The sequence below is a fragment of the Poecilia mexicana genome, unplaced genomic scaffold, assembly GCF_051168715.1.
Source record: "Poecilia mexicana isolate PSO_F unplaced genomic scaffold, ASM5116871v1 scaffold_18, whole genome shotgun sequence".
NCBI lineage: Eukaryota > Metazoa > Chordata > Actinopteri > Cyprinodontiformes > Poeciliidae > Poecilia > Poecilia mexicana.
The window spans coordinates 6706614-6727882 of record NW_028263387.1 but is presented as its reverse complement, the minus strand read 5'-3'; the positions used below and the strand labels follow the sequence as shown (position 1 = coordinate 6727882).

The 21269-nt window shown below is 38.4% G+C and overlaps 3 protein-coding genes across 3 annotated transcripts; 1 reads left to right on the top strand and 2 right to left on the bottom strand.

Annotated features, from left to right (window-relative positions):
- Positions 1–44: 44 nt before the first annotated feature.
- On the top strand, positions 45–10341 carry LOC106909818 (protein mono-ADP-ribosyltransferase PARP14-like). Its single transcript, XM_014976290.2, has 15 exons — positions 45–356; positions 1313–1467; positions 2518–4584; positions 4727–4963; positions 5047–5271; positions 5362–5428; positions 6204–6350; positions 6442–6501; positions 6671–6847; positions 7068–7206; positions 7291–7346; positions 8289–8960; positions 9053–9186; positions 9283–9460; positions 9569–10341. The coding sequence occupies exons 1-15, from the start codon at positions 182–184 to the stop codon at positions 9847–9849; spliced, it is 4770 nt and encodes a 1589-aa protein (XP_014831776.2). The 5' UTR covers positions 45–181; the 3' UTR covers positions 9850–10341.
- A 913-nt stretch (positions 10342–11254) lies between these two features.
- On the bottom strand, positions 11255–12901 carry LOC106909819 (uncharacterized). Its single transcript, XM_014976291.2, has 3 exons — positions 12517–12901; positions 11898–12026; positions 11255–11728 (listed from the first exon to the last, which is right to left on the bottom strand). The coding sequence occupies exons 1-3, from the start codon at positions 12899–12901 to the stop codon at positions 11448–11450; spliced, it is 795 nt and encodes a 264-aa protein (XP_014831777.2). The 3' UTR covers positions 11255–11447.
- A 3972-nt stretch (positions 12902–16873) lies between these two features.
- LOC148153973 (C-type mannose receptor 2-like) lies at positions 16874–19154 on the bottom strand. Its single transcript, XM_088015909.1, has 4 exons — positions 19058–19154; positions 18463–18849; positions 17874–18218; positions 16874–17549 (listed from the first exon to the last, which is right to left on the bottom strand). The coding sequence occupies exons 1-4, from the start codon at positions 19089–19091 to the stop codon at positions 17200–17202; spliced, it is 1116 nt and encodes a 371-aa protein (XP_087872035.1). The 5' UTR covers positions 19092–19154; the 3' UTR covers positions 16874–17199.
- Positions 19155–21269: the final 2115 nt, after the last annotated feature.

The following is a 21269-nucleotide window of genomic DNA, read 5'->3' as shown; positions in this document are numbered from 1 at the left end:
CCCCCCCCCCTCCACCCCTGTGTTGACGTCGGCTCATATCAATAACAGGAAGCGCGTGTGCGCAAACTCGTCATGCAAAATGCCAGCTGATTTCCGAACAGCCGGAGCCGCGTTCAGGTGCGGCTTCCAGGTGGAATAAACGTCCAAGTTTATTCGTCAGCTTCTTCAATTAGCGCTCACCATGGACGCTTCTTACAAGTTCCCCGTCTTCTTTAACTGCGACCGTTTGAGCGACGAACAAAAAAAGAAGATAGAAAATTATTTCCAGATTCGGCGCAAATCGGGCGGAGGAGAGAGCGGCTCGTTGACTGAAGTCGGCGGAAAAGTTTACAGCATTGCTTTTAAAGATGAACAAGGTAAGACAGCGGACTCATTGAATATGCAGTTCAACTTTGTTTTCTAAGAATGAGTTGCAGTGAAAGCGAAAGTAAAATTTAACAGGAGGATGTCGCAGCATACATAGTGATATTATATGTATATTTTATTAGTTTAGGAAGGTATTTTAGTAGACATATAGAATGTTTTGTTAATATGTTATTCAGGGGTTTTTTTTCTGCTAGGCTGCGTATATTCCTTTCTATTTTTAGACATAGGACAATTCATAGTTTCACTTTCACACCCGAGTGTTCAGCTGTTGCATAATTTAACTTTTAAATAGCTGGGATAATGATGTGTGTATATATATATATATATATATATATATATATATATATATATATATATGTGTGTGTATAAAGGAAACATGTTACCTTCATTTTAATTTAATTCTGAAATGTAAAATTTGATTTAAAAACATTTAAGACAATTTTATCATAATAATGCTGTTAGCAAAAAAAAAATTGAGGCGCTTCTCGAACTCGATTGGAGAAAAAATATTTTGTCCTACACCATAAATCCAGTTGGCCAAAAATAAATAAATCGGTAAATATGGACCTTCTTTTGTGTCTGGAATAAAGATAGGATTTGTTGATTTACAGATTTTTGTGTGTGTGTTGTCTTAATTGTAAACCATTTATCTTCTAAAATCACCAGTTTTAAGTGAGTAAATGTGTTAAATAATGAGGTTCAAGTCAATTTCCAGCACCACATGTGACAGTAAAATGAAACTGGTGAGTTGGAGCCAGTTTACCAGAAACAGTCTGACATCCTTTAATGAAAGTAGAATGCCACACCTTTTCCTCAACTTTGTTTACTCACATGGTTTCTGTAACACTTCTCAAATGTGTGTTAACGCAACATGCATACATTTGGCATAAATATGTTAAATATTCACTGTCGTTTTATATTTTCTTTCATGTTTCCACCGCTGTAGCTCAACAAAGAGTCCTGCAGAAGTCTAAGCATGTTGTGGATTTAGCTGGTGTAGCCGTAGAGCTGGTTGTGCAAGACAATCCCGGACCCGCCGCCTCTTCTCCGCCTCCAGACCAGTCAGCCAACCTGAACCTGAATGCATCGGCCACATCTCCGGTACGTTTGTGAAAATTGAAGAAAACTGAAGTAAAGTTGGAACGCTTTTTTTTTTCTTTTTTTCATAGTTTTATGACAGGTTGTTTCATTGCAAAATGTGCTTCTCGCTCCATCTCTTAAAAGTCAGAGTGCATTTTTATGGAGGAAAATATGAGCATGACCACAAGCGTTTTCCCGCATGAATGCCGCTGAAATCAGTTCACCATTTCAAATATTAATTTAATCTGCAGCCAGCAGAAACAGTTTTAAGATTTGAGATATTGTGGTGTAACTCGACTTCTCCTTATCATCCATGCCATGTGTAAAGATTGAACTCAAAGTTTCTTTCCTAAGCTGCTCACACAGGCCCAAGAAGTAGAAAACGTTATATAGAATGGGTGTGGCCCATGAGACAATAAAGCACAAAATGTGCTGAGCTGGATTCCTGTCGAGATTTATTTCCTCCTGTGCTGTGCTCCCAGATAAATGTGCAGGTCTTTGTCACTCCAAAATTCACTCAAATTACACTCTGGGCTTTCTATTTTGAAAATTAAAACCTAATTAAAATGTTTAAAAATAATTTTTGAAATAAAATGTCACCAAAGTCCATAACTTTTTTTGAAATAATCATGCTGTTGAACCTTACATTTTTGTCATTTCTCACCAAAACTCAAGTCGCTTCTACATGGGCCACTTTTAAAATGCTGTAATGGAATTAAACTGTTGGCAGGAAACGTAAACGTCTTGATTTAAACCTCTGTGAAAGCAAAATATACATGAAAGATTGACCCTGCTACAGTATGGGAAACTATTACTACTATTGACATGTTTTTTTTTAATTATTATTGTACCTCAGTAGATATTATGGATATTCCTACTGAAGTGTTTTCTGGATTCTCCCCAATATGATCAGGAAATGTCGGAGTTACAGAATAATCTCTAACATTTATCTTTGAGTCACTGTATCTTTTACAGTATTGAAATGAAGCTTCTAGAAGAATCTATTGCTTGCTGAAAAGCTAATTTGGTGCATGTTTTTTTTTTTTTTTTTTTTTTTTTTTCTGGCAACAGACACAGCTGTCCGATATTCCTCCAAAACTGCCACCAACTAGTGAAGAATATGAGCTAACTTGCGACGCGTATCTCCTCCGCTACCTGAACGAATCTCCAAAAGTCAAAGGAGAACTAGACAGTCAGCTGGCCTTACTTTCCTGCACCGCTGAGCTCCAACCAGAGGAGGAGAGAGTTTTAGTCAGGCGAGTAGCTCAGCCAGGTGCTGAACCTAACGACTGGAAATCTGAGGTCAACCAACTGTTTGATGGCTACACGTGCCACTATGAGATGGACGCTCACAAAGTCAAAGCTTTGCTGCAGTCCTACAGCTCTCGTCTGCCTGAAGATGAGGTGAAGGTGTACAATGACATCGGAATGACTGTGGTTGTGGGAGAACGAAGCCAGGTGGAAGCAAAGTTAAGCAATTTAGAGTCTCTCTATGTTAAAAATAAAGGATCTCGTCCAAGTGACATACAAACCACTTTTCGTCGAATCGGTGAGGCAAAACTGCGTCTCCTCTGGAAGGTGATTGAAAGCAGCCTAGGGCAAGACTTTCCAGGATTGAAGGTCACACAGGCTGATGAAGGTAAAATAGCTCTACTGGGGTCTGTGGAAGAAATTCTCAAGGCCGGTGAAGTAATTAGTGAAAAGGAGAAGCTAGTGTTGGAGAGGACGGTTACTGACAAAAGCCTACAATTTTTGGCATTCTTAAAAAACGTCTATGGTGGTCCCGGGATGCTTAGTGAGTTTTTGGGAGTGGCTGAGATGGTGGAAGCAGAAATACGAGACACAACACTACACTTTTTCTCTTTCAGTGTCGACAAATTAGACGAGTCTGTGAAAATGATCCAAGAAAACTTTAAGGATGTCACGTATGATATTCCTAACTATCCTGTTTTGCCGCCAGAGCTCTGTGAAGCGCTTAAATCCAAGGCAAACGAGATTAACAAAATGCAATGCAGAGCCATGGTTGGGGTTGGTGTAGGTGGCACTGTGTGTTTGTCCGGCCACTCGGTTGAGGTTGACGAGCTGAGTGAAATTGTATCTCAGTTTATCTTGGACCAAGTAAGCGTGGAGGGAAAAGTCATTCTCCCCTTCCCAGAATTACGTCCTCTATTAACCGAGTTTCTGCAGAGACAAAGATTTGACTATTCGGGTGTTACCTTCACTCCTGTAGCATCATCTTCCAGCCCCACGGTGTTGCTTGTAGGTCCATCCATCAAAGTGACTGAGGTCAGGAATAGGCTGGGTCCACTTCTTCAATCTGTTGTGGAGAACAAAGTGACCATTGACCTGCCAGGGGCAGCGAGATATTTTAGTGGTCACTCTGGAAGAGATATGCTCATAAAGGTTGCAGAATCTCTGAAGTGTCTCATACAGCTCGAGGAACAGCCTCACTTGAGTAGGCAGATGACTCGTCTTGCTAAATACAATCTTCAGCATGGACTGCAGGTGATAGTTTATCAGGGTGACATAACAAAGCAGAATGCAGATGCCATTGTAAATGCCGCCAATGAAGATCTAAACCACATTGGTGGTGTTGCTGCTGCTCTGAGTAAAGCAGGTGGTCCTCAGGTGCAGAAAGAAAGCAAAGCCCTTGTGAAAGGGAATGGAAAGGTTGCTGTCGGCGACGTAGTGGTAACTACAGGGGGCGACCTGAAGTGCAAGAGCCTGCTCCATGCTGTTGGACCTGAAAGTGGAAAAGCTAGTGGCAGAGAGAGGAGCTTACTGGAGAAAACGGTTTGCAACGCTCTGAACTTAGCCGAACTGATGGAGTTCAAGTCTATAGCCCTGCCGTGCATCAGCTCAGGCATTTATGGCGTTCCCATCAAAGTTTGCGCTGAGGCCATTGTAACGGCCATCAAGGAGTTTGGTAGTCAGGACGGGCGAAGTCTTAGCAAAATCATTCTGATAGATAAAAGGGAAGAGGTGGTGAGGGCCATGCAGGAAGCGTGTGACCGCCTTCTGCCGGGGAAATATCTTGGATTCAGGACGGACGTTGCTGACCGAGAAGGAGCAAGCGGCGCCACTGCTGAAGCTCCTCTACAAGTTGAGATTGTTAAAGGAACAATTGAGAACCAACAGGTAAGAAGTTCTGCATGCAAGTCAAGCTGCATAATAAAGGCATTTCATTTCATCATATTAGACTACAGTCAACCCTGATCATTTCTTAGTCATGACAATAAGGTTCTGTTAATCTTGACTAAATCAAATTGCTCTGTCCTAGGCGGATGCCATTGTGTCTCCTATGATTGGCCACGATCCTGTGTCTACACGCATAGGAAATACTTTAAAAACAAATGCTGGACCTCAGCTGGTGACAATGTTTTACCAGGAAGCAGGAGGGGCAACACTGCCAAGTGATATAGTTGTAGTTGAGAGGGTAGCTACTGTCAAATGTAAAGCAGTCATCTTTCTCAACCTGCAGCGTTGGGATAACAAACAAAATGGACCTGCAATTGAGGTAACATAAGTACTTCTTTCTTCATAAATTGTTTGTTTTTGTTTGCTTACTTTTTACAACAATCACCATTTTGAACCTCCTAGGTGCTGAAGCAGGGAATCAGAAAGATACTGAATGCTTGTGACAGCAGAGGCTACAGTTCAGTTGCTCTTCCAGTGCTGGGAACTGGAGCTGTCCTGAATTTTCCACACAACGTGGCGTCTAGGATTCTTCTGGAGGAAGTTCGTGCCTTCGAACTAAAGCGGACCAGCGGTTCACCTTTCCTGATCAGAATTGTTGTCCATCCTACAGACAAAGAATCAAGCAAGGTTAGGAAAATGCCACATTGTTTTTGCTAGATTGGGCTCAGATCATTGTATAGTAGATTGGACTCAGATGTTTTTACATTTCTATTGCAGGCACTCCAGTCTGCACAGGGAGCGTTGCATCTCAGAGGATTTACAAATGATGTTGATCCAACTCAAGGTTGGTTTAATTTGTATGTTTCTGAGATTCTTTGGTTTCTTTTCGGATACATTTTACATGTTTTCAAAGTGCCAAAATGTGACTTACATTGAAATAAAATGCTGTTCTACTAAAATGGAGACTGTTGGCCCCATGATTGCAAGAAAGCTTCCATTTATTTTTCCCAACCATCTTCAAGAAAGCTAGCCATTTTACTTTTTGTTTGTTCTGGTGGAGTTTTAAGTTTTGTTTGCAAAGGGATTAGCCTTGTGGATTATTATTTTTTTTTTTTTACTTAAACTGTTACAGTGTGTATTTGTATTATTATTTTGTTCCTGCATATTATCTCATGTTGCCTCCCTTTAATCCCTTGACCTCTGAAAACTGACATACCACTGAAATCAGCGCTGTTATTCTGTCTGCAATTTGCATTTGATGACATTTGAGAATTTCAGCACCAGTTGTTTAAGGTTTTAAAGTTTTCTATTATGCTCAAAGACAGAATAAATTATCAACAATGTTTTACAAAGTGAAACAGCATGCTAGAGCATCATTTATGGGGTTAAATTAACCACTTTAAACTTTAAGCAAGACGGCGTACTTCACTAAAACAACCGTGTCAAAATATTTTGACTTGACGTCAACCTAGAAACATTTAGAACAATATAAAGATATTGTTCTAAATGTTGTTGGAACCTCCTAGGCACCTAGCGAGTTTAATATTAACAGAATATATAAATTAACAAAGCTATTAAATATATATATATTTTTTTTTTTTAATTCTTGCTTTTTTTAGCGTCCTTTTACCGACATGTCTCCATGAGTAAGGATGAGGTCACGGCCATGATGGGCGCAATCAAGCTGCAGATCATCCACGGTGACATTGTGGCTGCAGGAACTGATGTTATCGTCAACACAACTGACTTCACTAATCATCAGTCTGGTATGATCTGAATGTCTGCCTGGAAATTTAAAAAGAAAAACTATTATTTTGTCTTAAATTTATGCTCTCATTACTATAATTTTCCAAACAGGGGTCTCTCACGCCATTTTGGCAGCAGCAGGGCCGGCAGTCCTTGCAGAATTAACGAAAGGTAAAACGAAAAGAACAAAAAAAAATGTGAATCTGATAAATATGTCTCATGTTTTAGGTTTGAACAAAAGAAATCTGTTTGAGAGAATAGGATGATTTAAAAGTACTACGGTAATTTGCTTATTGCTGGACTTGCCAAATTTAAATTGAATACCTTTTTTGTCTTTCAGTGGGCACTCCTCCAGACCTCATCTGCACAACACAACCTGGACTTCTTGGGTGTAAGGAAATTGTCCATGCTAGCTTTAAATCCGACTGCGAAGTGGTCCGCAAGAACTGCAAGAAGATCCTGAAACTCTGCGAGAGCAAAGGATTCAGCTCAGTGGCATTCCCAGCCGTTAATACGGGTTTGTGCTTCATCTCAATGTATGGCTTACTTGAGGCGGATTTGGTGTAGGACAAAAAAGTGAAAATGACAGTATTAAATAATGCAAAGTGAAAATGTTGGATTTATATGAACAAGAAAATAACTTAAACCACCAAGCCTTTCAGTTCAAGCTAATAAACAGAAGAATGCCTAATAACTGCATGTTCATTTACAGTTGAACTGTCTCTTTACCCTTGCAGGACAGGGTACATTGACTCCTAAAGAAGCTGCTAAAGCGATGCTGGACGGCTTGGCCTCAACCATCAGGGACATGAATCCTACCTCTCTGTCAGTCATCCGCATCGTCATCCTGCAAGAGCCGATTTTCCAGGGTTTCAGGTCAGAGGTAGACTCTGATGTCATCCTTGTGTTTTGTTCTGAGTTAAAACGCTTTGTTTCAGCTTCCTTTCAATGCTCTTACAGATCAGAGCTGGAGAATCGCTTTGGGCGGATTGTTCAGAGCAACCTCAGCCTCAAAGGTTTGCTTGCATCTATGACCTGCTTTAGCCTACATTTTGAACAATTATTTACCTGGTCTCCTTCAACAGCATTCGCCTAATTAATGAGACGAAATGCATTTACTAGATTGAATTTTCAAGACGTGGTATGAAATGTATTGCTCCACGAGATTGGGATTTTAACACAAGTGGTGAAAGATGAAATATATTCATTGGCGATGTGCCAAGACGCAGACATAATCAATTTAGAATTAATTTGCTACTTTAAAAGTTGGATTATCTTATTGGTATTTCATAATATAGTTTTGAGGAAACCTAAGAGCTACTATGATGGTGTATGGGGAGTCATATGGATATGACTGAGCAAGAAATACAAAAACTTTCTGCTGTCTGTTACGCAGTATGGATGGACACAATCCTTCTAAATCCCACAATGCAGATTTCTTCTTGTTTTTGTGTTGTTTTAGATGCATACCATGAAGCTTGAAGGCTTTGTAAGACTAATGTTATGGATGTCACGTTACATTAACAATAGATTTCATATTCGCACTGTAGTCTTTTAAATTCCAACAGACCCATTTTCTAAACGATAAATTAAGTCTCTTACACAACGCCATCTCCAAGTTTTGTTAAAAATTGACTTTGTCAGGCAAAGTAAGTGTGAAGACCTCTTAATAAGTTGGAACACCATCCATGGTTGAGCAGGAGGCTCCATTCCTTCTGCTACTGGGCCTTTCTTTGGGTCAAACATGTACGGTTGCCTGATTGCACATCTGTTTCACGCATATAAAGAGTAAACTCTGAGTTGGGAGGGGCAGGCCAGCAACAGCTTATTTGCATAAAGAAGAAAGAGCCCTTCAAAAATAGGCAAAACTGCAAAAACGGATCATTCTTTGTATACCCCATAGACCTAACACAATGCGCTTAAAAAGAAGCCTAATGCTCTGCTTTTCCTGACTGCAGATAAAGCCAGACAAAAGCTAAAGAAGATCCAAGGAAAGTGCTCTAGACTGACAACGTTCTCGTCCAAACGAGACGAAACCCTCTCTTCGAAGCCTGAGTCAACGGTTTTGCGGGTAATCAGCTCTGGTCCAGACGTCGCCAAGAACGTCAAGAAAGAGTTGGAGTTGATCGTGCAGAAAGAGCTCATAGAGAGAACTGTGCCTGTGCATTGTGTCTCTAAGCTGGACGCTATGGAACTGGACGCAGTGCAGGCGAAAGTCAAACTAATGGGAATAAGCGTAGAGCACAAAACAGTCGATACCAGTAGGCCCAGGGGAAGAAATGCGTCAAGCAAAGAAGAATACGTCCTGAAAGGTTTAAAGGAAGATGTCCTGAGTGTGTCAGAGTTAATAAACAAAGCAGTTCAGAATGTACTAGAAGAAGACCTCAAAGACAAGGAAGAGGCAATGCTGGCTCTTACCATCCAGTGGGCGATGAAAGATGACAATGGAGAATGGCAGGAGCTGAGCCTTAGTGGAAACTACATGCTGGAGGCAGCTCACTTACAGAAAAAAGTGTCTGTGGACATTGAGACGCCTGAAGGCAAGACTCTCAAGGTAAACATGAGGTCACAAGATGCCACAGACTGGGTGACTGGCAGAAGATATGAACTGAAAAGGACAGAGAGTGAAGGTAGGGTATGAAAACGCTTTATAGTCTATACAATATGTTTAACACTTTCAAAGTCTGTGTAAATTAAACATTTCTTTGTGTGACTGCTTAAGCCTTGGACTTACCTTCGCACTGGGAACCTATGCAAGACGAAATCTTTAAAAAGGTGGAGTTGCTGCCAAACTCCAACGAATACCAGAAGGTCGCTAGTGACTTCCTCAAAACTGCCAACTACACGATCCATAAAGTAAGCATGCTAACATTATTACACAATTGGGACAACTAAAATCTCCACTTTATAGAAAAATAATCCTAAATTCGGCTTTTGTTTTTGTGGTCTCAGATTGAACGTGTGCAGAACCTGTACCTGTGGAACGCCTACAGCGTGTGTCGGCAGCGTATTCTAGCCAAGAATGGCCAAGCAGAACTCTGTGAAAAGTCTCTGTACCATGGCACATCTGCAGAGTCGTGCAACTGCATTGAAAGAGACCGATTTGACAGGAGTTATGCTGGAGCACATGGTAAGCCATGATTAACTGGCACACCTTCAACAAAATCCGTTGCCTGAAATGCAACTAAGCAATGTTTATAAATCATTCTAAACCTTCTCATTGTCATTTTTCCTGCAGCTGCTGCATACGGAAAAGGAGTTTACTTTGCGGTCAATGCTGAATACTCTGCAAGGCGATATTCACCACCAGACCAATCGGGAATGAAGCGCCTGTATGTTGCTTGTGTTCTCACCGGCCGCTACACGCTGGGTAGATCCTCCATGAAAGCTCCCCCTCCCCGAGGTGCAGACCCCACTGACTGCTTCGACAGTTTGGTGGACAACACGCAGCAGCCTACGATGTTTATAGTCTTCCATGACGACCAGGCCTACCCAGAATACCTCATCACCTTCAGCTGAGCAGGAACAGGCAGTTCCTTTGCGTGTCCCTTTACCTGTAAAGCTCCTTTATCACTGGTAGATTTGGTTAATGTTCTTTTGTTTGGTTGCTTTTTTTTTGTATCTTATTGTGAAATGTGTTCAGATCTATGCAAATCAATAAGAATGCTTTGTAGGATATATGAGCATGTAAGGATTCTAGACATTTGTCAAAATGTTAAACAACTTCTATAGAATCCTTTTAGGGTACAATAAAATGGCTGACTACTGAGCGGCGCCGTCAGCTGGGTAGAAGTGACTCAACCAGAACTTGGCCTGCCTCCAACAGAATGACAATGTAGTCATTGTTGTAATTCTACTGGACAAAAGACATTCATTGGAGGAATATATTGATTTGTCTTAATTAAAGGATCTATCTGTAATGACAGAGTACACCAGCAGAAAAAAGTTTCATCTTAAAAAGTTGTTGGAGAAATTGATGAATTCCACATTTAAAAAAAAAAATAAAGAAAATGTTGAATCATTTTTAGCTTCATGAAGTCATTAATCTGTTAATGTTTTTAGCTAATTAAATGTAATTAGCTAAAGCTAAATGCTACTGTCAGAGAAAACTCTAATTTCTTTTTTTAACCCTCTAATTTTCCTGATGATTCTTTGTAAATTTGATATAATGGCAGTTCAAATGCCCACTGTATTTTAGGACATAGTTAAAGAACTACTGATCTATCACAGTTATAATTATTGTATATGGGAGCTGATAGTCAAAATGGGCTTTTCTTTCTCCAAAGTAATGATTGCACTTACAAGAAAAGTTAGTAAACAGGACAAGTTTAAGCAACACAGTATGTGTTTACAATATCTTTAATTGAAATATATATATATATATATATATATATATGTGTGTGTGTGTGGAACACGATCTTTGTTGGTTTTTCTTGGGCAATTTTAGTTTCACAGCAAAGTCAGTGTAACACAATCAAAGTGTTGGAAATTAGGAAATATAAATGTTTGTCTGATTAGCAGTTAAATCACGATTAAGGTCATGTACATCTAGCACTGGAACTTTAATGATTTTGAACCAAGTCTGTATTTAACTACATTGACTCAAAAGCAATAATTTATATACATAATTTTATTAACTCTTTATCACTGTAATGTACAGTAAAGTTCTCACTTTTCCGTACTAATTAAACAAACATTCAAACCTCAATGTATTTGTTGATGAGTCATTAACTTACCACAAAACACACATACTATTTTCTGTTTAAGGTGACAGGGAAAAAAAACAACAGTTGTCTTGCAGATGTCCTTTATTTTTAAAGAATGTTGATGTGGAATATAGATCGTTGTGTAATTAAAAGTTTCACAATCTCATTTCATTTCTCTACTATTTAAGATGACACACATTAAATTAGAAACTGGACAGTTTATGAGAAATTCAGCTTCAAACTTTATTTTCAAATGATGAATGTATATTTAATTGGATAATACATGTATCACAAAGGTGTATTGTCGGCTAAAAGTGCCGACAATACACCTGATGGACATGATATTACACTAGAAAGTCGAAAAAATATTTACAATTTCCACACAAAAAGCCATTTCTATTTTCTTTGTGTTTACATTGGTGACAGTAAGAATCCACTGAATGTGGAGTACTTGTTTACATTATCACTTATTTTCCTCCCGTCCCAGAGCCGGACGTTGACCATGTCTCCTGCTTGCAGCAGCAAGACGGCGCTGTTAGAGCCAGAGATTGGGTGAATTTTACTGTAACCGTACCATGACACAACTTGGTGTCCATTTCGATAAAGACTTCCGCCAGAGGTTCCATCACCTTCCGCACAAAATGAAGAAAAAGAAAAGTAATAAACTCCTCTCAGTGGTGCTGTAAAGTATCCTGCAGAGAATAACAACAAAAAAAGCAACCAGAGATGAAACTGCTGGAAGAAGGAACCATCATTTTTTAAAACCATGAAAAAAAACCCAGTTGAAATTATATCTGTTGAGTTTAAAAAAACATTCTATTCATGAAGGTGCATAGATGAAATAGAAAGATGGATGCTGACCTGTCACTGGGCTGTAATGGCCTCCAATGTTGGACAGAACATGTTTGTATACCAGAGGGTACAGAACATTCACGGGACCGATGATCCCATCTTTTGGCTGCACTGCAGAAAATGCAACTTGGTGTTGATCTGAAGCAAAGAAAAGCACACATCTTATTCTGTTATTGCAATTTTTATCTTTCAGGCATTTCAGACATTGAAGAAAACAACATAAGTGACAAAACATCTTTGCAATTTAGAGATCACACCTGTAGCAGATTAACAGGGATTCTCTCTCAAAGTGTAATAACCTGTTCAACACCAGTAATACTACTGAGGAAATCTGGATATTTTGTTATTGTTATTATTTCTCCATTTCATTTATTTTTTTTTAATCCATAAACATCAACAGCTTTCTAATAATGGTGTATTTATTTTTGAAGTATTGAAACACAAATATGATATTATTGATGTGCAGCATCTACAGGACTCACATCGTCCTGAAGCTAAAAGTCATCGTGGTATAAACTGAATTTTTGGTGTCATGTCGACAAACAATGGAAAAAAGATTCAAGCTACCACTGTAGGAGTTTTTAGACAACACATTTTTTAGAATTATTTTACTGTAATTTTTTCTTACCTTCATAAGTCCTCCTCATCTCCGTCAGCGTGCTGTTAAGGACGTCGACCTTCTTCTCGCTGGCTTCCAGCTTCCTGTTGGTTTCCTCCAGGGCCCTCACAGTGGCTTCCTGCCTCTCTTGCAGAGCTCCCAGCTCCTTCAGGACCATGTAGATGTTTGGGTCACAGGCTTTCTCTGGGGATCCTGTGTTGGATGCCTCAACTGTTACTGTCTGAAGATCTTGATCGAGGGTTTCTGTGTCCTCTGCCACCGTTTCTGTCAGATGATTCTCCTGCTCTCCCTCTGTGGTCTCAGTGACCTGAATCTGATTGTCCTCGCCTTCTGCCCGGCAGGTGGTCAGCCCAACAACCAGACACATGAGAAGCATCACTGATGGAAACCCCATTCTTCTTAGATATGTGTGCGTTTTCTTTTGGAGCGATGTCAGAGGACTGTGAAAAGAGACCTATTTATACATGTTTTAGTTAATTATTAGATACTGTTAAAATATGGAAGCAGCCTGAAAGATAACAATTGCAATAACAGAATAAGATGTGTGCTTTGCTTTATGACTCTCATCTTTGTTCATTGTTCAGATGTTTAATGACATAACTGAAAGCTCAGAGTCTACTGATCAATGAAACAAAGAATGGTGAACAGTTCCAAAGGAATTTTTATCTGCCGTATCACTATTGACCTCCTTAGTTTTCTGTGCTTATCATTGTCTCTTTCTTTTCCACTTGTCAACATTCAAGTCATAAAATAAGCATAAAACCAGTGATAGGATAGAAACACTCCGTTGCCTAATTGTGCATGCAGTACATGACAGGTCAAGTTAAGGGAAGGGAACTGATATGAGCTACAAACAGAAACGATGAGATAAGATTAAAGCAAAACACAACCACCAGGGCCAATGGGATAAACTTTTAGATATGGTTAAGAAAGTAAAAGTTATATAATTTGATTCATGTTTTTAGGTCACAAACTGAATTTACAGTTGAAACCAAAAATTTACATACACTGAGTAAAAACACACAAAAGAACCACTACTCCTCCTGAAAGAACTGGTGTAACTGGGGCAGGATTCTAGGCCTCCTTGCTCTGGGACAAATGCTGGGCATTATTGGAGGTTACGCACAAAACTATCACTGCACCTGACCCACTAGAGCAAAGCCACATTTCCAAAGCGCATCATGTGCATGTCACACAAAACCAGCACAAAGATAAACCACACAAATACAGGCCACATGCTCGTAATGCGCATGACCGGCAAAAACAGCGGACCTATTCTGCTTTCCTTTTTCTATATTATTTTTGCAAATTATACTAGCTAAATGAAAGCAAAGCCTACCCGTAAGATCCACGAGAGGTGGAGGATGGAGATTCCCAGATTCAGGTGGTGTGTCAGACATCCAGAGGAGGAGGAGGTGAAGTAACAATGTTTGCTTAATTTCTACTCTTTTGGCAAATTTTTCGATGAGATGAAATTGTTTAGTCTCCAATCATAGTGTGATGCTCAGGACAAGCATGGCAGATGTCATTGTCGGCCAACCGGGCGCTCGGTCAGCTCTTCAGTTCGCAAAACGACAAATAAAAAAGTTGTTTATCTGGCGACGCCGCCAGAACCGCACTCATGGTAAAAACCTCAGGCAGAGTTTACTTGACTGCTCTTGGAACTACTGGAGGGTTCAAAATCTGCTCATTCAATTTTAGCTTACACAAAAAGCGGCAAGCTCCCAATTAAACAAAAGTAAACTGCCGAATAACCTTTAGGCTTTGGTGGGCCCACCCATGCAGATGTGGGCTAAACACAAGATGTTTTTTTTTTGAAGGTTTTGTTGGCTCTAGTGGCCTTTATTTGAAAGTAGTTTGACAGGAAAGAGGAGGGAAGACATGTGGCAAATGTCACCAGGCTGGGCATTGAACCTGTGACCATTGGCATGAGGACCAAGGCCTCAATACATGGATTGTGCTTTGCCCCTGCACCACCACAGCACCCCAACACAAGATGTCTTGACAAAAGATTTTTTTCCTTCATAATTTGGTTAGTAAAGTTGGTGAGATAATAAAACAAATCCAATGACAATTTTTACTTCTTTTACTCAAAGGAAAATCTCAAGGTAAGCACAATGCGTACAACCATACACACTCTAAAAAGTGTTTTTGGCTGTAGTTCATCTTATGGACTTATTTACATTAATTTAACTTAATTCTTTTGCTTTTGCTATGACAACTTACTTTTTTGTGTTCATTTAACTCAAAACTTACAAATCTTTAACCTGAAGGAACTTTTCACTTTGACTTTACTTAAAACAATTGAGTTCAATGCCTGTTTTGTATCCTAAGTCTGACCAACTCAATTTATTATGATCATCCAACTCAATTCACTAAGTTCTTCCAACTCAATTTGCTAAGTTTTTATAACTTAATTCATAAGGGGGTTTAACATGACAAATTTAAGTCATTCTTACTCAAATCATTTATTTTGTTCTAATAAACATTTAAAATCTCTTTGATTTAATTCTACAGAAAGTCAACTCAAACTTTTAAGAAGTTCCAAACTAAATTTAAATAATCTTTTTACAGTGTCATCTAAATACACAAATCTTTTCCTTAAATAACCTTTTTCACTTTGACTTTACTTGAAATAATTCAGTGTCCCATGTCTGACACAATGACTCAAGCTTACAGGGACATATTCCCAGTAAGCGACTGTGGCTCTGTGGATAGAGCAGTCGCCTTGTAATCGGAAGGTTGACGGTTCGACTCCAGCTTCCTCCTGCCATATGTTAATGTGTCCCCTGGGTACTTAATCTCAAGTTGCCAACCAATCTGAGCATTAAATAAATGTGTGAATATGTGCTTTCAGTGGTCAAAAGTGCTATTTAAGTTTATTCACCATTTTTGAAGTAAACTAAATGATTTGAGTAAGACTGACTTAACAAATTGAGTTGGGTGATTATAATATATTGAATTGGTTAAACTTAATAAATTTAGTTGGATAAACTTAATTGAATTGCTTGTTACCTACAGAAGCAATTCAATTAAGTTGGTTCAACTTTTTTCTTTTTAGAGTGCAGCTGCAGGCATTTTTCCCTAACCCTACCCCCTCGCTCATGTCTTTCTAAGTCCACCCCCAAATTTGTCACTTTGTTATCCTTAAGCCACTTTATAATGATTTTGACTGCATGCTAAGGGACATTGTCCATTTAGGAAACCAATCTGCATCCAAATTTCAACTTCCTGGTTGATGTATAGATATTGCTTCAGTATTTCTGCATAGTGTTCTTTCCTCATGATGCCATCCATTTTATGAAGTGCACCAGTTCCCCCTGTGGCAAAACAGCCTCACAACATGATGATGCCTCCTCCATACATCACAGATGGGATGGTGTTCCTGTGCTCAAAAGCATCCCCCTTTTTCCTCTAAATGTAACGATGTGGTCCAACAGTTCCACTTAAGACCCATCTGAAGTTTAAATGAATATTAAGTGTCCATGTCAATCAACAGTGTAAAGTTAAATATTTTGAAATGCAATAATAATAATAATTCATGATTGTACTGTAACCACAGGTTAAAAAAAGAAAAAGTTAAGTGCATGATCTAGGAAATAGTAGAGAGAGAGAGAGAGAGAGAGAGAGAGAGACTGAAAGAAGTGAGTGTTACTATGGTGATGCATCTTTTTTCAGCAGGGACATGGCAGCTGGTCAAAGTTCATAGGAAAACAACACAGGAAGAAATTTATGGGAGCCTGGAAGGCCAAATTAACTTGACTATATTTAAACATGTTCCATTTGGTTTTATGGTGTTTTAAAGACCTTTTGCTTTTACTGTAGCGTTATATTTACTTGTTATTTTATTGCATTTCTTTTTTTATATATTATTATTTTTAGCATCAACCTGCCAGCGAGACTACAGATGGAAAGTAGCCATTTGGCTGTAATACTATGTATTTACATGCAAATATTCAATTGTCCCTTTGTTTTAAGTAAACTGAATTATTTCCAGTGTAGGCTATTTTAAACTAAACAGGCTGAGGGCTTGCCTTACTTCCCAGAGGAAGCTCATTCTTGTTTTTCACAGAACATCAGCCTTACTGTTCGGTTTCAGTCCTTCATCAGAGGAGGGAACCAGGTGAAACCATCCACAGATCAACACCTCAACATTTTTTTTACAAGGTTTTATTTTCAATTGGAGGAATACGCTTTACTGTGATTGATTGGCTACTTGTCTCAACCAATGACAGATGGAGATAGACATCATTTCCCCTGGGACTCTGCTCAACAAAACTGGTGCACAAGATGAATGAAGCAAATGTTAATCCAACACAGTGAAAGGTTTTTTTATGTTAGTTACTCATCTATTTCTTTCATTTATAACAAAATGTCAGATGTCAATTGAAACATAGTGAGATGAGGCTGTGGTGTAGTGCAACATTTTTATTGATTAAAATCACATAAATCAAACAAAAACATGATTTAAATCACCAAGTTGGGATTATATATAATGTTACATCTAAATGATCACAACAGGAGAAGCTACGCAGAGAAATGAAATCTTAAAATCTTCAGAGACTTTAGTGAGCTACGTGAACTTTGGTCTAAAAAGATACTTTATACTCCAAGTAATTATTTGACATAAGTCAATAAAAAAAAAAAAAATCTATTTAGCGATTGGAGGAGAAAGAGGGAAAAAGCCAGTGTTTAAAACTTAGTACAAAGAAAATTAAACTCTTCAATGTCTTTTTTCTTCGTCCACTGTTGTTCTCCTCCCGTCTCCATGGCTCCTGACATGTCACAGTTGTCCATCGTTTCACCTTTGGCCCAGTTCTTATATCTGACCACCTCGTCACTGACCCAGAACCAGAAATCCAGAGTGCAGGTGTAACGCAGACCCATCCAGACATAATCAGTCGATGCCTCCTTGACTTTCTCCTGGATCCATCTCTGATTATCCATGTTGGTGATGGTGACCAGGTCATGGTGATGATCTCTGCAGTAGTACAAGGCGTCCTCCCAGTTCATCTTTTGTTTGACTAGGATCACTTTATTTACTGCAAAAAACACATTAAACACAAAACATCCCTTCAACAGCAGCTTCATTCTGAACAAGAAGTTGTGCAAGCAAGAATTTAAAAGATAAAATAAATGTTTGTGTTTGATTTGTGAATGTTTCTCTGAATTATTAATGTAGCTTTAAAGTCAAATCAATGTAAATGTGAGGTCAATATTTTGAACAGATTTGCCAGGTGTTCAAACATTCTTTTAGACATAAACACAGTAAAACAATAAAGACCAGGATTTGTTTTAGATTTTTTTTAGAACTACAGTTAGATTAAAAGGTATTGTGTAACAGAAGATCTTTCATAGAAACTCACCATCATAACAGATGAAGGGTTTCATCCCATTACAGGTGTCAGTCTTCCATCTGCCTTCATCATCAACACCAGTAGCAGCACATCGATCATTGTTTTCTTGCTTATTGTCAAGCTGTAGATTCCAGTGTCTGAAAGAGAAACTGTTTCCATCTGACCACCTCCAGGTGTCACTGAACAGACCAATGAATGGTTGATAATTAGAGTTCATCACTTTCTTCAGCTCTGCATCCTTTAGCTGCTTCGTTCCACTGATCAGGTCTGTGTGTTTCTCTCTGCAGTAACTCTGAGCTTCCAGCCAGGTCTTACTCGTTTCAATCAGGTGATATTTATGGGTTTTATTGGTTTCTGGGGGATTAGCAGAATAATATTTGTCACAGTTCAGATATTTTTTAGAAAAGCATAATATAGGGATTTATGTCAGAGACGCTAATAGATGTTTCTATTTAGGTTGAGTCGGCTGTTTTTGTTCCACTCTATCAAATTTACAAGAAAGATTTTTATCAAAATATTGAAAAAAAAAAACATTGAATCCAGACTGTTTTATTAGATCATTTACATATATTATATTCTGTGTTTTATTAGCACTCACCATCATAGCAGAGGAAAGCTCTTGGATTAATGCAACTAGTATCTTCCCATAACATATCTTTATTCAGAAACCCACAGTTCTCAGATCCTTGATTTCCTCCATCATTTGGTTCTCCTTTGGTCCAGTTTGTCTCACTTTCATTGAACTCCACTCCAGGCAGAGACCAGTACCATGTTCTGTTAAATTCTGGTTTACTTAACAAACCAATCCAAGCTTCACTCTGATCTACAGCTGACATGTTGATGAGTCTCTTCATGTCCTTCATGTTAGTCACTGTGACCAGGTCAGTGTGTTTCTCTCTGCAGTACTGCTGAGCTTCAGTCCAGGTCTTTTCCTTATTGATGTAGTGAAACTGATAGAGCTGACAGTCAATGAAGCAACACTGACCTACTAACATAAAACATAATAATGTATTTAATACAAAATAATAACAAAATGGGTAATCTTCACCTTATAACATTATAATTATTTAAGATTGTCCACATTTTTTCTTATTGTGTGATTAAAGGAAAATTAACCATATCTCTTCTAAATCTAGCTGAGTCAGCAATGTGACAGAAACCAGAGAGTCTAGTTGTGTTTCAGATCAACTTACCCATCAGGAAGAGCAGAATCAGACTCCACTGCATCTTTGCTGTCAGATGAATTATTTTCCTCCAGCAGTTTGTCTCTGTTGGATGAAGAACATTTAAACAGTGAAAAGCTGCAGCTCTCCCTCCACTGGACAGAGAAACATTGAGAGCAGAGAGATGAAGACAGACAGAGAAAAAAAACAACAACACTCAAGTCAGTTTTTTAACATGTATTAGAGAAATGCTCATGCAGTATTAGAAACAAGATTACTTTATAACAAAGATACATTTGTTCAGAAAACTGGATAAGTACAAAAAGTTGTTGGCGATTTAAAGCTGGATCCTTGTTTCCCCAGATGTTGTTTCAACGCTCAGCTGGAAAGCTTCCTCAGTCTGGACTGATGAGTTTTCATTACAGCTCTTTAAACAGCAGATACATTTGAATATGCCCTATGCTGAATATTCAAACCAGATGGTAACTCCCGGGACAGGAGGAGGAAGGGAAAGAAATAATAAGGAAAATAGGAAGTGTATATCTTTGAAAATAATTTAATTAAAAGAGATTACAATTTTGAAATTACAGGATTATGTCACTCTGTTATGAACATTGTCAACTTGAGTGGCATTAAATTCATAAACTCCGCTGAAGTGAACCGCATCTTAATGTTCCACCTTTCTGAAGCTCATGGTGATTATATTATTTAGCATTTGGCCTACATAAACTAAAACTATTTACATGATGATCTACTGAGGCTAGCCGCTGCTGTAGGTGGGTAAAGGTGTCTTCATTGTTTCAGCTGGTGTCTTCTGATCACTTTTGATGATTAGAAAGGGAAACATCAGGTAAAACCAGTGATTGGGAATTCTGTTTCTTTTGTATATAAAGCTCAGTTAAGAAATACTTATTTTTATGGACTTGAGTTTTTATTATTTGTGTAGAAATTCACAACAAAATGAGTCTAGCTGTTCCTGAGGGATTCTGAAATGATATGAAAACAATAAAGCAAAACAATGTTTTGCTACATAAAAGAATCTACACAAAGTTTTGGTATCCGGCACAGAGAGGGTGTCGTAATATTCTACATAAGCATTTATGATTCCTGAGAAAGGATCAGAAAATGCAAATCATCCTGAGTAAACAGCAGCAGGCTGCGGGGAAACTGTGTTTTCCCACATTTACTTTGTTCGTCTACAAAGGAACACTCATTAAGCAAATGAGTTGATTTAAAATGATAGTAAAAAAAAAAAAAACTCCACACATTTCCACTGTAGCTGTTCTCTTGTATAAGTTCATTATGCGTCAGGCAGACGCTCCAGAATACATCTGTGATGCTGCTGTAAAAGTTTATAAACTTATGACAATACTCTTAGTCCACATGTGCAGAAATGACTGTTAATGTTTGACTTTTCTCCCTCTGGGATCTTTGTCCCTGTGTGCATTTATAAACTTCATTCTGGATTTAAAAATATAAAAAAAACATAAATAAAAAATAGGCTTCAACAGGTTCAACAGTTTCAGCAGCATCTTCTCAAACTGTTTGTCTTTTTCTTCCAGAGTCAACCTGCACATTTTCCCTCCTTCCTTAGCATCCATCCATCAAGTGAACATGCAGATTTTGGCTGAAGATCTTTCTGTGCCACATTCAGGTCTATGCACAAAAGTATTCCAGAACCAGCTGGGATTTTCATTGGGTTCATTTCCACTGGCAGGAATAATAAGTCCAACACGTCCAATGTTTGCCTTCATTGTGTCTCATTTGCCTACAAACGTTTTAACATCAGCTGGTACAAAATGATGGGAGTAATAAATGGTGTAATAGTTTATTCAACAACACAAAAATCACTTAGGTGATTGAAAAAAAAAAAAAAAAAAAAAAAAAAAGAACAAACTCCTTAAAGCTTCCATGAAAATAGATATAACATAATCACTCCTTGATAATAATTAAATTGATAACAATAATAATAATATAGAATGTCCAAAGAGGGTTTAAATAACTAAATTGGTGATTCAGAGCATAAATGTTGCAGTAAAAGCTTCATGGAAGATTATGAACATAGTTACTATTTACATCTGTCGATGTCACGATTTTTAATGACTTACTGGGTGAAAAAGTTTACTCACATCGGATTTTAATTTTATTTCTTATTTAATGCAATTGCAGTTTTTTTTTTTACATCAGCAGAATATCATCAAAGATTTGTGCAAATTTGTAATGGAAACGCAGCAAGTAAATA

What these genes read in the sequence shown, in the direction of transcription:
- LOC106909818 (XM_014976290.2), top strand. Translation starts at nt 182, where the DNA reads ATGGACGCTTCTTACAAGTTCCCCGTCTTCTTTAACTGCGACCGTTTG. An exon ending in TGCTTTTAAAGATGAACAAG is followed by an intron (nt 357 to 1,312) that starts GTAAGACAGCGG and finishes CCACCGCTGTAG; the next exon opens with CTCAACAAAGAGTCCTGCAG. An exon ending in CTTCACTAATCATCAGTCTG is followed by an intron (nt 6,351 to 6,441) that starts GTATGATCTGAA and finishes TTTTCCAAACAG; the next exon opens with GGGTCTCTCACGCCATTTTG.
- LOC148153973 (XM_088015909.1), bottom strand. Translation starts at nt 19,091, where the DNA reads ATGCAGTGGAGTCTGATTCTGCTCTTCCTGATGG. An exon ending in GATTCTGCTCTTCCTGATGG is followed by an intron (nt 18,850 to 19,057) that starts GTAAGTTGATCT and finishes TTATGTTAGTAG; the next exon opens with GTCAGTGTTGCTTCATTGAC. An exon ending in ACCCTTCATCTGTTATGATG is followed by an intron (nt 17,550 to 17,873) that starts GTGAGTTTCTAT and finishes TGTTTTTTGCAG; the next exon opens with TAAATAAAGTGATCCTAGTC.
- LOC106909819 (XM_014976291.2), bottom strand. Translation starts at nt 12,901, where the DNA reads ATGGGGTTTCCATCAGTGATGCTTCTCATGTGTCTGGTTGTTGGGCTG. An exon ending in GATGAGGAGGACTTATGAAG is followed by an intron (nt 12,027 to 12,516) that starts GTAAGAAAAAAT and finishes TCTTTGCTTCAG; the next exon opens with ATCAACACCAAGTTGCATTT. An exon ending in CCATTACAGCCCAGTGACAG is followed by an intron (nt 11,729 to 11,897) that starts GTCAGCATCCAT and finishes TATTCTCTGCAG; the next exon opens with GATACTTTACAGCACCACTG.